Here is a 15,005-nt window from a genome sequence, read left to right on the forward strand (position 1 = left end):
TGAGATTCTGGCACGCTCTATATCCAAAAAGCTTTCCAGTATGCAGTCACCGACACCATCTGCGAAATCTTCCTCATCATCTAGCTCTCAATCTCACCATACAGTTTTACAAAAAAGACTCAGTTTAGAAGCTGCTAAGGCTCGTCTGGACTTTGTGAAGAAAGAAAATACCCTTAAACAACATCCCCTCAACATTCAAACAGAATTAGAAGTGGCTCAGGCAGAACTTTCTGTGGTGGAGGAGGATTGCAGGTCAGATATATCCGACTTGGATCAACTGAGTGTTGTGGATGATTTTATTCGTGGTCTCGAGCCGCCATCCTTGAATGTGAACGCTCCAGAATTTGAACCACAAAATCAGAGAGAGAACATGTTACCATCTTACTTACCGACTTCTTTTACTAATTGTGTTCCAACATACAGTCCGTCTCACTTCACAGATATTCCACTTCCTGTGAATCACAGCCTTGGACCCTCTGTATCCACAATGAGAAAACAACTTACACCCCTCACTGAGACTGGACTACAACCCTTGAACACAGTTGAACCTCCCAAAACAGAAGCCCATATGTTCACAGACTTTGCGAGGTTCTGGTTTAAAAAAGATCTGGTAACCAAAATCGATTCCTTTGATGACGAGCCTGAGCACTACTTGTCATGGAAGACTAGCTTTTTGCGAGTCATGGCGGAACTCCAAGTGACTCCAACAGAAGAACTTGATCTGCTTGTCAAGTACTTGGGACCGAAATCAAGTGTTGAGGCCAGAAACATTAAAGCATGTCATGCCAATGATTCTGTGGCAGGTCGGTTGAATGTTTGGCGTCGCCTGGAAGAGCGATATGGTGCACCCTCACTTGTAGAGGCTTCAATCAGAAAAAAGCTGGAGAACTTTAAGACTCTAGACAGTCAGGATGAGAAAGAACTATACCAACTGTGTGATATTCTGAATGAGATCCAGTCTTTGAAAGGAAATGACAATTTTACTAATTTGTTAGCACAGTTCAACACATCTGTTGGTATTACACCTATAGTAGCCAAGCTACCAAAGAAGCTTCAAGACAAATGGACAATCATAGCCTTCAGGTACAAACAGCAGAACAATTCACAGTACCCTCCATTTGAACACTTCTTAAAATTCATCAGTGAAATGGCAACTATGTGCAATGATCCAGGATTTGTTTATAATCCACCGCGTAAAGATACTTACCGTTATCCTAAACCTGTAGAACGCAGGAAGACGATATCTGCGCACAAGACAAGTGTTTCTAGAGACAATCGGATAGAAATAGATACAAATGACACATGGAGTCAGAATAACACCAATGATGTAACTACTCGTTGCCCAGTACACAAGTCCAAACATTCATTGAACGAATGTGAGGCATTTCGGAAGTGGAGGCTGGATAGGCGTCGTGCATTCTTAAGGCAACACTCTATCTGCTTCAAATGTTGTGCATCAACTCAACATCAGCAGTCATCTTGTACCGCATCTTCTCCATGTTCTGTCTGCAGGAGTACACTTCACCCTACAGCCATGCACTGGTATAGGAGGGACTTGTGTGTTGAAGACACTAAAGCAAAGGTACTCACCTCGGATCATGGCGGGGAAGGAACAGAGGTATCGTCAAAGTGCACTACACTCTGCGGCTCAGTTGATGGCGGACGTTCTTGTGCCAAGGTTGTTCTAGCTAAGGTATTTCCCAGTGATCGTCCACAAGCTGCTGTGACTGTATACGTGCTGCTCGATGATCAGAGCAACCACACCCTAGCTCGCTCTGAACTTTTGAACCAACTTGGGAGTCACATTTGATCCCATTCCTTACAGACTCAAATCTTGTGCTGGAGTGACCGAGGCCTCTGGGAGAAGAGCCGTGGGATTCTGTATTCAGTCTATGGATGGACTTAACTGTCATAAGCTTCCACCTATCATAGAGTGTAATGATATTCCAGACAACATGATGGAAATCCCCACTCCAGATGTCGCTTGTGCTCATCCTCACTTACGGCACATTGCAAAGGAACTTGCCCCACTACGCAGAGATGTTGGTATACAGCTGCTAATTGGAAGAGACTTGGTGGATGTACATCAGGTGCAAGGCCAAGTGACTGGGCCCCCAGCATCTCCCTTTGCCCAGAAGCTTAACCTTGGATGGGTCATAATTGGAGAGGTGTTTAGATGGTCGTCACAAGCCAAGTGATCTCAGTGTCCTGAAGACCAATATTCAGAATGATGGTAGAGGGACAATCTTTACCCCATGCCAGAACAGTATCCATCTTAAGGTCCAAGGCCCCCCTAGTCATGTAACTTTGCAAGCTCGGGACTTCAAGGGTGATAATGTGTTTTACACTGACAGACATGACAATAAGGTGGGAAATTCAGTAGAAGATCGTGAATTCCTGTCACTTATGGACCAGACTTTCCAGAAGAACTTTATGGAAATTGGACGTCTCCTCTTCCTTTCAAGAACGTGCTCCCACATCTAGTGAACAATAAAACTCAAGTTTTCAAACGGGCCATCAACCTTGACCACAGTTTGAGGAAAAATCCTGAAAAGTTAAAGCAGATGTGTGAATTTATGGAAAACATATTCCAAACAGGAGCAGCAGAGAGAGCACCAGAGATACCCAAGGGGCAAGAGTGTTGGTACATCCCCATATTTGCTGTGGCGCACCCAAAAAAACCTGGCAAGGTTCGTGCTGTGTTTGATTCTTCAATAGTTTATCAGGGGTGTTCACTCAATGACCCTCTTTTGTCTGGACCCAACTTGACAAACAACTTGCTAGGAATCTTGTTGCGGTTTCGGAAAGATTTGTGTGCTATCGCAGGTGACATCCAGCAGATGTTCTACCGTTTCTTTGTGAATGAGAGAGACAGAGACTACTTGCGGTTTTACTGGTATGAGAACAACGATCCACTCCGTCAGATGATAGAGTATCGAATGACCGTCCATGTGTTTGGGAACCGGCCTTCCCCCGCAGTGGCAACATATGGACTCAGACAAGCGGTACGACATGCAGATCTTGACGTTGTCAATTTTGTACACCAGGATTTTTATGTTGATGATGCATTGATGTCTCGACCTACTCCTGCTGAAGTAATTGATTTGATGAGGCGTACTCAGAAGGTACTGAATGATGAGGGTAAAATTCGGTTGCACAAGATTGTGTCAAACGTACAAGATGTGGTAGATGCATTCCCTGCAGCTGACTTGGGAAAGGATGTACAGGATTTTTCGATTGGTGAAGATGATGATTTGGTTCAGCACAGCCTTGGATTGGCCTGGAATCAGAGATCTGACTGTTTCATCTTCCAGAAGCCAGATGGGGGCGTCTCTTTCACTAGCCGTGGAATCCTCTCCAGGGTCAACAGTATCTTTGACCCCATTGGTTTTCTGTCTCCACTGACAATCTGTGGAAAGATGATTCTTCGTGAGATGTGTACGATAAGTTCAAGCTGGGATGATCCCTTACCAGAAGAGTACCGAGAGCGATGGGAGAGTTGGAGTAGGTCACTGGACCAGTTAAGCAGTCTACAGATTCGCCGAATGTTTGTTCCACAATCGCTGAGCATAGCACCTGACCCACAAGTGCTGATATTCTCTGATGCATCTGAAGCAGCGATTGCAGCAGCAGCTTACCTGAAGGTCAAGCACCACATTGGCTTTATCATGGGGAAGTCAAAACTCGCTCCTCTGGCAGGACATAGTATTCCTCGTCTGGAACTATGTGGAGCTGTATTGGCAACAGAGATAGGAGAGTTTGTCTCAGACCATCTTAATATCCCGACGTCCTCTATTAGATATTTCACAGATAGCAAGGTCGTACTGGGATACATCAGGAACAGAACCAGACGTTTTTACACGTATGTGAGCAATAGAATTGCTTGTATTCATGCCGTATCAACCCCTAGCCAGTGGAGTTATGTACCCACTCACCTGAATCCAGCAGATGCAGCAACTAGGGGATCAGTTTCTGACGTACGGAATTCTTTGGATACTTGGCTCGTTGGACCAGTGCAGTTATGTTTAGGGGACCTAGCGGATGTGAACCAGATGTGGACTATCCACTCATCAACCCTGATGATGACAAGGATATTCGACCAGAAGTGAGTGCCTTTAAGGCAGATCTATTAAGCAACCCAACTCCTATTGAGGATCGTTTCACAAAATTTTCAACATGGGACAGTCTTGTGTCTGCATTGTCTATTCTGCGCCATGTGTCTGCCTCCTACAAAGGTTCGATTGATTGCACTAGTTGGCACTTGTGTAACAAGACTAAATGTGAATCTGCACTCAAAGACACTGAAGACTTCATCCTTAGATGTGTACAAGCTCAGGCTTTTAGGGGTGAACTTGAAGCAATCAAGGGGAAATGTGACCTACCTAAGGACAGTCGTATTCAGCACCTATCCCCATACATTGATAATGTAGGCTTACTGAGTGACTGGCAAGAAATTCCTGTGCAAAAGCCTTACAATTGGAGTCACATAAATCAAGGTTTATATTATTTTATAGTTACTCACGTTTGTGCATTAGTTCACTTCATCATCGCAAGCCACAGGTTTTGTGTTTATTCTATTTCCACATAGAGAAAATAGACTGGAGACAAAACCCGTGGCTTGCGACAGTGCGTTCACTTCTGAGGGTATGTCAAACATCCTTTACTGATTTGATGTTTGAATGTAAATGATATATAATATATATAAGTAATTATATAAATGCATTTATATCAGGTATGTAAAATGTATGGACAATTTATAGCATTATTGGTAAAAAGAGACAAATATATACTGCAGCACTTTTGTTTACAATAACAATTATGGATTTTATAAATTTCATGTCAAATGTTGACACGATATGAATTTGTTTTCAGTGAAAGTGGATTGGTGCTCTCTTATGATGCTGGGTGGCAAAAACGAGGAAGTGGTAGAAACTACATTAGTCTCCAGGGGTTACAAAGCGCACATCTATCATTACTGCTGTGTCCAAATTCATGGAAGAGAGATAACTCTACATTCTGAAAATTGACGTCATATTGATTTCAGTCATTATCTTTCATATTTTACTGGATACAATGCAATCAATTTTTATTTTTGTAATCCTTTCACCCAAAGGATATTTTGTTTAGGCAGCAAACAAGTCAACATACAGTATATAAAATACAATTTGATGAAACTGAGATAACTCTTTTTGTTTTCTATTATTTACTGTATACGTAATGATCAATTATCTCATAAGATCACCTGGATACAATGGTAAATAATTAGCTATTCTTTGTCATAATAACAAGTACGTAAGATAAGCTTTACAATAATGGTAAAAAATGTCTTCATTTTTTTTGCACCTGAGGGACGGAGTACCTTAATTCAAGTATAACAGTTGTCGTATATATACATGCAGGATTTCTAGATCTTCGTTATTCAAGTTAATTATGAGTGTATAGCATAATCTGAAATGTACGGTCAGGTAAACAATTGCTTCACAGAATACAACTGGAAAGACTTAACATTGTCTTTGGGATATCAAAATTGATAAGTCGTACGTAATTGTTTCATTTAGGACATTAGAGCACAATACATAGTATATACATTTAATCTCCGCTTATTCATCAAAATTCATCATTCTCTTCTCATTGAACATAACCACTGATGAAATCCTTTAACATCAGTAATTTAAAATGTCGCTTTTCATTCGGAAAGGATGGATGTACTGATGTAGTATGGTGTTTACTTACCAAAACTAGCTGTGATGAAACAAGGCCGGAAGTTCGGCGGGTCTAAATCAATCCAATATCACTGATCAACAATGGCTATCCTTGTCGTCTGCAAAACGCTCTCGAACTCCACGCCCATGCTCGTGATTACGGGTGATGACCCTACCGGCCTTCGTGAATTTAACCGCGACACAGGTTGAGATCGCACCAGAACAAGCCTCCGCTTTCTACTTGTTGCGCCAGTGCTGGTAATACTTGGTGAGAATGCCAATTGTTTGGGCGGCTTACTACTAACACTCGGTTCTGGTTTATCGAAATATTCCTTATACCAAGACACCGGTTTTTTTTTCACTTTTGATTATTAGCCAATATATTTTGAGATTAAAACTCCTCTGAAGATAAATTCAAAAGTCTTAGTGAAGAGAAAAGTTTTAATAAAGATATATTAAATGTGTTTCAGATGTGCCGTCAACCATGCACAAGTTCCAAAGCTCATCGCAGTCAACACTTGTTACAAAGAACATGAAGAAATCCATGGGTTATCCCTCTACAAGACAGGGTAACCACACTTGTTTATGTAAAGGATATTGTAAATAAAAAATTAAGATAAATTCAAAAGTTTTAGTGAAGAGAAAATGATTTTGTTCGTTGACATAGGCATATCATATTTGACACATGAGTGTATCACCATGAGACGATGTGTCGAGTACCTTCATGACCTCTAACCTCGCGGTCAAAATTGATTATAGGGTTTTGACATAGTCATACCAAAAGACATGAGTGTATCACCATGAGATTGAATTAAAAGTATAAATGAATTACGTAATTATCGAGTAACCGTTCATGAACTTGAAGCTGAACGTATATATACAGTTACCTGGTTACTTTATACAACTTGTTCTCCATCGACACTTGAACCACTGCATTGACAATGTAGAACTTGTTAAATAGGGACATAACAAATGGTTGTGGTGCACTGGTTTTTTGGACGTGTAGTTGCAAGTCCCAAACTTAATTACGCCCAGGGAAGAGTTCAAGCCATTATGAGAGCGGGGCTTGAAAATAACTTTTTATGTCTCCAGTGTAGTCAGTGGAGGTATAATTTCAACCAGTCCGTAGAAAAATCTACCAGTCCACCAGAATTTTCCAGACATAATTAAACATATTTCGTTCATGTTATTCAAATGAAATATGTAATTTAACTATATACAATATGCCTTACACTATATTTTAATAAGTATGTGAGATTTACATAATTTACTTATCTGGTTTGCCTGATATCTACAGAGGGATACCAAATGCTCGTTTTAAGATTCACAAGTATACGAGCATTTTCCTGAACTTGCACAATCTTGAACATTTGTGACACTTACACCTGTGATTTCAAACCACCGATTTTCCTCAACTATTCCAACCATTAAATTACAGCAGTATTCGTACAAATGGTTCAAGTCTCTTAACTGCATTAGTAAGCTTTTACCATTGGGATCTACTAAACCAAAACCGTTTCTTGAATGTGAATCAAACAGATATAAATTTTGGTCTTGCTTTAACACCATAAACGTTTTATCTAATGCACAAATGAAACAACCATCAGCTTCAATGAGAGATTCTTGTATTGCAAGATCTAGTGGTAAACAATCATTAAATGCACTATAATCTATTTCCACTGATGAATTAACAATTGCTGATATAGAATTTTTTCTTTTAATCCCCATCATTTTCCCTGATATTTCTAACATATCTGGCAGATCTGACATTAGTAATAGATCATTTGTTCCATGTACCCATGTATAAATCTCATTTCCTTCAATCAAAACATTGTCCAAATATGCTTGATCCCATTCATTTACATTCTTTAATTTGATATGTGCTATTGCTGACAAACTATTTGCAACACACTGTTTTCCACTATTAATCCCAAACCTGGGATCTCCCTGATGAAAACTTCCTTGGATGACAACATTTCTCATTTGGTTTCTCTTGGGATGTTTAATAAATAACACATGATCATTTTGTTGCATGTTTTTATTCTATGTTCTTTTCCTATTCCCTTGATCTTTAACTTTTTTTTTCATCTTGTTTTTCAACAAGTTTTGGTTCTTGCTTTTCATTTTTATTTACTTTGTCTTGTTTCTCATTAGCTTTGTCAATTTCAATCGGACATTTTATAGAGTTGACGCTCACTTTCGGACAGTTTATAGAGTTGACGCTCACTTTCAGACAGTTTATAGAGTTGACGCTCTGATTTGGACACATTATAGAGTTGACGCTCTCTTTCGGACAGTTTATAGAGTTGACGCTCTCTTTAGGATACTTTATAGAGTTGACGCTCTCTTTCGGACACTTTATAGAGTTGACGCTCTCTTTAGGACACTTTATAGAGTTGATGCTCTCTTTCGGACACTTTATAGAGTTGACGCTCTCTTTAGGACACTTTAAAGAGTTGACGCTCTCTTTAGGACACTTTATAGAGTTGACGCTCTCTTCAGGACACTTTATAGAGTTGACGCTCTCTTTAGGACACTTTATAGAGTTGACGCTCTCTTCAGGACACTTTATAGAGTTGACGCTCTCTTTAGGACACTTTATAGAGTTGCCGCTCTCTTCAGGACACTTTATAGAGTTGACGCTCTCTTTAGGACACTTTATAGAGTTGATGCTCTGCTCTGCTGCCTGACTCCTTCGCTCTCGCATTCTCAGCTGCTGGTGTTTTTTTTTTGCTTTAGCAGCTACACTTTTCTTTCCTTTGCGAGGCATTATTCTAAAAGTAAAAAACAAATAGCATTTTTAGATGACATTTTCAAAACTTAACCATTCTCTAAAATTGTTAATACTATGTTTACAATTTATCAAAGCTTTTACCTTTGACTTACAAAAGTCCATTACTTAACCTTGACTTGTAACCTTTTTACTAAGAAATAAATACGTATATATATTATACTCTCACTATATATTGTATTCTGCACCAAATAGATAATTTTGACATCATACTCCTAGGTAGAGAGAGCACAATTTTAAGTTTTATAATCATTAATGCTTCAACTATTTCTGTACACAGTACCATATCCATTTTTGAGATTAATGTTTCATGATCCTTATATAAATATATGACCTCTAGTAAATGACAATAAAACCACAAATTCCAAAAAATGCTTAGCGCTCAAAACCTTCTTAGGGTCCTTTAACATGTTAATCTGTAATTTGGTATTTATGTATAGAGTTATTTAAAAAAAAATTCCTCAATTTTAGTATTATCTTAATGCCTTTTTAAAAAAAAAAATGTATCTATTGTTCTTTGTTTCAGTTTGTTCTTGTTTTACATGTAGTGTTTAGTGTAATTGTTTTAAATGATGACCTAAAAATAATTCAACATTTACATGTGCATATATATGTTCATTTTAAATTTAAACATTAAAATATGAGACTTCAGTTTTTACAGTCTCATCCAAAGGACCGCCCCATTTAGTTGCCTATAGCGACAAGCAAGGGGTACTGAAGACCTATTCTTACCAGGATCACCATATGATTAAATGCTCAAGAGTATGGGATTAAATGATTAAGAGTACTACCGGTATTAAAAGTACTATTTTTAAAATGTAACAAACAAGAAATATTTTAAACACAATCAATTTTGAATGTGTACTATCATAATGAAAAAGTGGAAATACCTGTTTTCCAGGTTTGTAAATCTAACAATACTTTAAAAAAAAAATAGACATGCATTTTTACACCTTAATTATATTTCAAAGTTCACTTCATTTAGTATTAACTTCTTGAAATAAATTTGAATTATAAAACATACCAATTTTGTCAGGTAAAATGTCACAAGCAACAATTATTGATGATATGATCTGTACAATCTGAGGACCTGTAAAAAGGAAGATACATTTATTAAACACAAAGAAATCTTTTAAATACCTCACCCTCCCTTATTGTTGAAATATTGAACAGGATCAACTTTACATTTGCTAATAAATATCTGAAGTGATAGTGAAACAATATGGGTTATTTACAGGTCAGGGGCAACCACAATCCTAAGTTTGATCTCTCAAGATAGCGAGCTGCATGACAAATCAATTTGATTTACATGTACTTTAGGGAGCAACAGTTCCCTAGCTTGATGCCTGTCAATCAAATGTTTCTCAATATACTGGGCAGACAATATATTTCATCTACAGTAATTATGGTACCCCAAAAAGGGTGAATAATGAAACTTGTATCACTAATTATGAAAAATTATGGTCAATGTTCCAAGGTTTTTTGAAAAGTAGGTCAAACTTCAATGTCAAAAGTTTTAAGATAAAAGAATTTGTTACCTTAAGAAAAGTCACGTCCAAAGGAATATACATATAAAATATGAAAGGCTTTACTATTCAAAAGTTATGGCCTAGGGTTTTTAAAGTCAAACTCAAAGATGAAGGATCTGAGTTCATAAAGATTTTGTCACAAGAAATACACATGGGGAATATAAGTGCTATGTAATATCTCCATCCATTCAAAAGTTGTGACCAAGGTTAAAAGTTTTTGCGGACACAAAAGGAAACAGACAGGCATTCTAGCAAGAGGCCCATGGGCCACATTACTCACCCGAGTCACCTTGGCCATATTTAAAGATTTTCTCCATATATTTGTGTGTAAAACTTTGATACCTATTGTGGCCCTAACCTACCCCTGGGGGCCATGATTTTAAATAACAAGAGGCCCACATGCCTTATCGGTCACCTGAGTACTAGTGAAAAATTATCACTACTCTTAAAGGGCTATGAAATCTAGAAAAAAATTCCTGTTCTCAATATGTAAACTAAATTTTAACATACAGCAAAGGTATCAAACAATTAAGATGGAATACAACTTCAATGCCCTCATAAGTGCATACACTGATGAAAGGCTTCACATAATATAATAGGCGTATTAACATTAAAAAATTTGGACTCATCCTACAGTCAAAACCCTGGGTTGTGAAATTCACCATTTTTTGCACATCTTTTTCTGCTATTCTTTAGTATGTATTTAGATTTTATACAGTATCAGCAAACTTACACAAAAATTATTTACTAAGTTTGGACCCACCCTGGGGTCACTTAACCCCTACCCGGGGGATCATGAAATTTACAATTTTGGTAGAAGCATTCCAGCTTTACATCTTAATGCAATTAGTTTTTCTTAAACATGTGCAGTTCTAGAGAAGACTTTTGAAAATTGATTAATTTTGAGCAAATTTTGCCCCACCCCTAAGGCACCAGGGGTGCTGGAATCCTGAAATTTACAATTTATGACCCCCTTGTTCCAAAGATGTTCCATACCAAATATGAAAAGAATTGGAATGATAGTTATCCAGAAATTAACAATGTCTATTATTCACACATTTAATAACTGACCATTTTGGCTCCATCTCCATATTAAAAACCCATACCCCTGGGATCACCAACTTTACAATTTTGATAAAGGACTACCTGTTCTTTCTAAATATCCGTTTACTTTCAATATAGTATCAACAGCACTAAAGAAGATGTTATTTAACGTTTTACACATAAAAATGATATACCAAGTTTGCATTTAGTTTTCTTACACATATGCAGTTTTTGAGAAGAATTTTAAAGATTGTCCTTATATATTTGTATGTAAAACTTGATCCCCTATTGTGGTTCTGAAGAAGTCCAAAATGTAAAAAGTTTACAGATGGACAGACAAACAGACGACAACCAACAGGCGATCAGAAAAGCTCACTTATGAACTTTCAGCTCAGGTGAGCTAACACTGCATGTCCCTGAATGGGCACAAAAATTAAGACAATACCAAAAAATAAGGTAAACTTGTATGACAGACTTGTACAAAAAAAATGTCATTGTCAACCAGTCTATATTCATTGGTTAAAACATGTTGCTTGGTGCATCTGTTTGTTATGTTTAGCAGCATTAAAGATATACCACGGAGGTTAGGTCTCCGTTTCATTTCGGAAGAGCTTTATTCCATGTGTACTATAGAGAAAACCCGATCAAAAATGACCCAATTGTTCACGAGATATTTATAGTTAAACATCCCCATTCTCACCTGTGCTATCGATCGATAAATCTTACAGTGGAACTTCCGGTGTAAATGCAATCTGAATCAGTGACGTCACACGTGTGTTTATCTACTCCACATGGGTTACCGACATGGCCAAGAGTGACAATTTTCCCAACGAAATCGAAGGGTTTGATGACGATGCATCATTAGATTTATCCTGCGGAGAAGAAATTCCAGATACTTCTGAGTAAGTTTCTACAGCTACACATTAATAAAATAATACTTTTTAAGACTTGCATGTTAGTGACACTTTTTGAATTAATGTATGTGTTGTAACTTTCAGGATGTACAGATATGTTGCTTACAGACAACTAGCACGGTGGGCTTGGGGCTATTTGGGACAGAAAGTGAAAGTAGTGTTACCTTCCTGTGCTGTGAACTGCATAAGAAACACTTTTCCTAGTGACTCTGGATCTTATACAGGATTCAAACCTCAATAATTATGTGTGTAAATAGCTTTTACACTAGATTATGTCTTTAACATATGAATAGAATGTCTATGTCAGATATATGTACCTGATCATCTTCATTTTGAGCATGATAATTTAATCCAGTGCAATAACTATAAAATGTCTTAAAATTCTCATTCTCATGCATTGGAGCAGGATGGCTCATCAACACTGTCATATAAATCTGATTCAATGACGTTGGCATATCTCGAAATCTTTTCCTGTATTGCCACTTGTTTCTCTGGCTTTTCATATGCACTTGCAAGGGGTGGTGGTACATCTTCAAGGTCCAGGACACTTGAATTCATGGGTTTTTCCTCTGCTAAGGTGACAGCTACATCCATTAATTGACCAATGTATTCTGTAACAAAATATCAACATTCTTATAGTAATAAAAATATATCAAAATTTTAAATGAACAATCAAATTTGAAATTAAAATTTACCATAGGTGCAGTCAACTTTAATTTTTCGGACGGAATATTCTCCTTTCTTGTATTTAGGGAATACAACATCAAATCGCTTTGTTCCGTCCTTAGTGGTGGCCTGATCACGCATTGCATTTTCATTAAAGTGCAATGCCGCGAGTACTATACTGCAATAAACATATTTACAGATAATAATAATATGAATACTAGATCTGGTCTTTAGAAGAAGAAAAAACCCAACTTAAAATGATTTCACAGATTTTTCATATTGCTAACCGTGAGTACATTCCATGAAATGAGAAGCCAATCATTTTGGGGGCAAAATGATTGATAACAGAATGAAAGCCCTCAAGGGAGGCAGTTTGTGGCCCTGGTGACAGTTTTGGAACATCTTTTTTCATTTGTTTGGATGTGACAATATCTGCTAAACGTTCTGCCACTTTACTCCCTGTTAAAAAAAAAAGTAACCATAATTTGTTACAAGTAATATAAACAGATATTTTTTTCAGTAATGTCATATGTTATGGCATGTAGTCACATTATATATGGTTTGTATATTTACCTGGCTGCAACCACTTCTTTTTGCGCGCACTCTCTTCCAATGGGCCATGGGCACACTCTGTATAAATGTCACCATCATGTTCATGGATGTTTTGAACATGGTTGATCACAGATTCCCATTTCTCCAGCATAAGTTGCCCATTCCCACTTGGTGTTGAAGCTGCTGACCAGTACATGTGGTTACATAGACTTTTTATCCACGCCATGAGTCTCTCACATTCCTTCTCCTTGGAAAGGGCAAGAAGTTTCTTCTTCAGGCCTAACATGGATTAAATTACAGGGATCAAAATCCAGATACATTTAATGAAAACAATATTGTCAATACATCTGTGTCAAAATTATCTAGCTTTTACTATGGTACAACTCAATGATTTACAACATACCTTTTACAACATGCCACACATCAAAGTGGTGTACTGAAGTTGGCATTTCTTCTCTCACATACTTCACAATCTGTACGTAAAGATCAATAACAATCTCTTTGATTTTTAATTCTTGGCTTTTGATAAAGTTAACTGATCGAACCAAACCTTCCTTCTCCATATCCTCTTATTGTAAAGTATTTCTGTACAAAATTTGAAAACTGTACAATGAAAACTGTTTGAGTTATCATGTCACAAAGAAAGTGTTCAGAATGACAAAGATCATGCCGTACAGACAGACAAAGTGAAATGACCCCAAAATCTATAGGCTTCTTCCTCTTATTGTACATTATTTCTGTACAAAATTTAAAAACTGTTTGAGTTATTGTGTCACAAAGAAAGTGTTGACGGACAGACGGACGGACGGACAATGTGATTAATATAGGGCTTCTCGCATTTCATGCGGGGCCCTAAATATTCAAACTTCTATTACAAATTTATGTTTTTGTAATTCAATCTTGACTATTTCCTTTAGAGGGGACTGTGGGGGAAATTGTTGGGCGGGGGGGACTACATGTATGGTAATCAATTTAAGTTAATTACTTGTATAAATATAGAGAGATCTAATCTTGAGCGTGTTTACGTGGAAAATACTTGAGTTTGATTTTTTTAAAGTGTGATATTGAAATGTAATGCGTTCATTCAGAACTAGGTCAAAGACGGGTGGGTTCATTGTCCTTAGGGTCGTCTCACAATATTTGTTATCAGTCACAGGTTATCATTAACACCTGTCTGGCTCTTGAATAAAACGTTTTCATGCATTCCTATACGCTAAGTACATATAACTTGCCTAAATTATATATAATGAAGAAGAAAAAATTAGCCAATATATTTTGAGATTAAAATTCCTCTGAAGATAAATTCAAAAGTTTTAGTGAAGAGAAAAGTTTTAATAAAGATATATTAAACGTGTTTCAGATGTGTCGTCAACCATGCACAAGTTCCAAAGCTCATCGCAGTCAACACTTGTTACAAAGAACATGAAGAAATCCATGGGTTATCCCTCTACAAGACAGGGTAAGCACACTTGTTTATGTAAAGGAGATTGTAAAAAAAAAAAATTAAGATAAATTCAAAGGTTTTAGTGAAGAGGAAATGATTTTGTTCGTTGACATAGGCATATCATATTTGACACATGAGTGTATCACCATGAGACGATGTGTCGAGTACCTACATGACCTCTAACCTCGCGGTCAAAATTGATTATAGGGTTTTGACATAGTCATACCAAAAGACATGAGTGTATCACCATGAGATTGAATTAACAGTATAAATGAATTGCGTAATTATCGAGTAACCGTTCATGAACTTGAAAATGAACGTATATATACAGTTACCTGGTTACTTTATGCAACTTGTTCTCCA

At 37.3% G+C, this 15,005-nt stretch overlaps 4 protein-coding genes across 4 annotated transcripts; 3 read left to right on the forward strand and 1 right to left on the reverse strand.

Annotated features, from left to right (window-relative positions):
* Window positions 1-2,564: 2,564 nt before the first annotated feature.
* LOC130049685 (uncharacterized) lies at window positions 2,565-3,961 on the forward strand. The gene is made up of 2 exons (XM_056147586.1): window positions 2,565-3,757; window positions 3,949-3,961. Exons 1-2 carry the CDS (start codon window positions 2,565-2,567, stop codon window positions 3,959-3,961), a joined length of 1,206 nt encoding a protein of 401 aa, XP_056003561.1.
* On the forward strand, window positions 3,241-5,178 carry LOC125663143 (uncharacterized). Its single transcript, XM_048895453.2, has 2 exons — window positions 3,241-4,496; window positions 4,873-5,178. Exons 1-2 carry the CDS (start codon window positions 4,022-4,024, stop codon window positions 5,025-5,027), a joined length of 630 nt encoding a protein of 209 aa, XP_048751410.2. The 5' UTR covers window positions 3,241-4,021; the 3' UTR covers window positions 5,028-5,178.
* Window positions 5,179-11,651: 6,473 nt separating this feature from the next.
* LOC125662464 (P2X purinoceptor 7-like) lies at window positions 11,652-12,221 on the forward strand. Its single transcript, XM_048894696.2, has 2 exons — window positions 11,652-11,968; window positions 12,065-12,221. Exons 1-2 carry the CDS (start codon window positions 11,871-11,873, stop codon window positions 12,219-12,221), a joined length of 255 nt encoding a protein of 84 aa, XP_048750653.2. The 5' UTR covers window positions 11,652-11,870.
* Window positions 12,222-12,321: 100 nt separating this feature from the next.
* LOC125662460 (uncharacterized) lies at window positions 12,322-13,673 on the reverse strand. The gene is made up of 5 exons (XM_048894691.2): window positions 13,602-13,673; window positions 13,220-13,477; window positions 12,934-13,105; window positions 12,676-12,824; window positions 12,322-12,591 (listed from the first exon to the last, which is right to left on the reverse strand). Exons 1-5 carry the CDS (start codon window positions 13,645-13,647, stop codon window positions 12,371-12,373), a joined length of 846 nt encoding a protein of 281 aa, XP_048750648.2. The 5' UTR covers window positions 13,648-13,673; the 3' UTR covers window positions 12,322-12,370.
* Between the last annotated feature and the right edge of the window lie 1,332 nt (window positions 13,674-15,005).

Source organism: Ostrea edulis, chromosome 8, assembly GCF_947568905.1.
Source record: "Ostrea edulis chromosome 8, xbOstEdul1.1, whole genome shotgun sequence".
In the NCBI taxonomy this organism is placed as follows: Eukaryota; Metazoa; Mollusca; class Bivalvia; order Ostreida; family Ostreidae; genus Ostrea; species Ostrea edulis.

Excerpts from the sequence above, each read along its gene's own strand:
- LOC125662464 (XM_048894696.2), top strand. The coding sequence starts at position 11,871 with ATGGCCAAGAGTGACAATTTTCCCAACGAAATCGAAGGGTTTGATGAC. Across the intron at positions 11,969-12,064 it reads GAAATTCCAGATACTTCTGA|GATGTACAGATATGTTGCTT; the intron begins GTAAGTTTCTAC and ends TGTAACTTTCAG.
- LOC130049685 (XM_056147586.1), top strand. The coding sequence starts at position 2,565 with ATGTGTGAATTTATGGAAAACATATTCCAAACAGGAGCAGCAGAGAGA.
- LOC125663143 (XM_048895453.2), top strand. The coding sequence starts at position 4,022 with ATGTTTAGGGGACCTAGCGGATGTGAACCAGATGTGGACTATCCACTC. Across the intron at positions 4,497-4,872 it reads TTGGAGTCACATAAATCAAG|TGAAAGTGGATTGGTGCTCT; the intron begins GTTTATATTATT and ends ATTTGTTTTCAG.
- LOC125662460 (XM_048894691.2), bottom strand. The coding sequence starts at position 13,647 with ATGCCAACTTCAGTACACCACTTTGATGTGTGGCATGTTGTAAAAG. Across the intron at positions 13,478-13,601 it reads TGTGTGGCATGTTGTAAAAG|GCCTGAAGAAGAAACTTCTT; the intron begins GTATGTTGTAAA and ends AATCCATGTTAG. Across the intron at positions 12,592-12,675 it reads TAAAGTTGACTGCACCTATG|AATACATTGGTCAATTAATG; the intron begins GTAAATTTTAAT and ends ATTTTGTTACAG.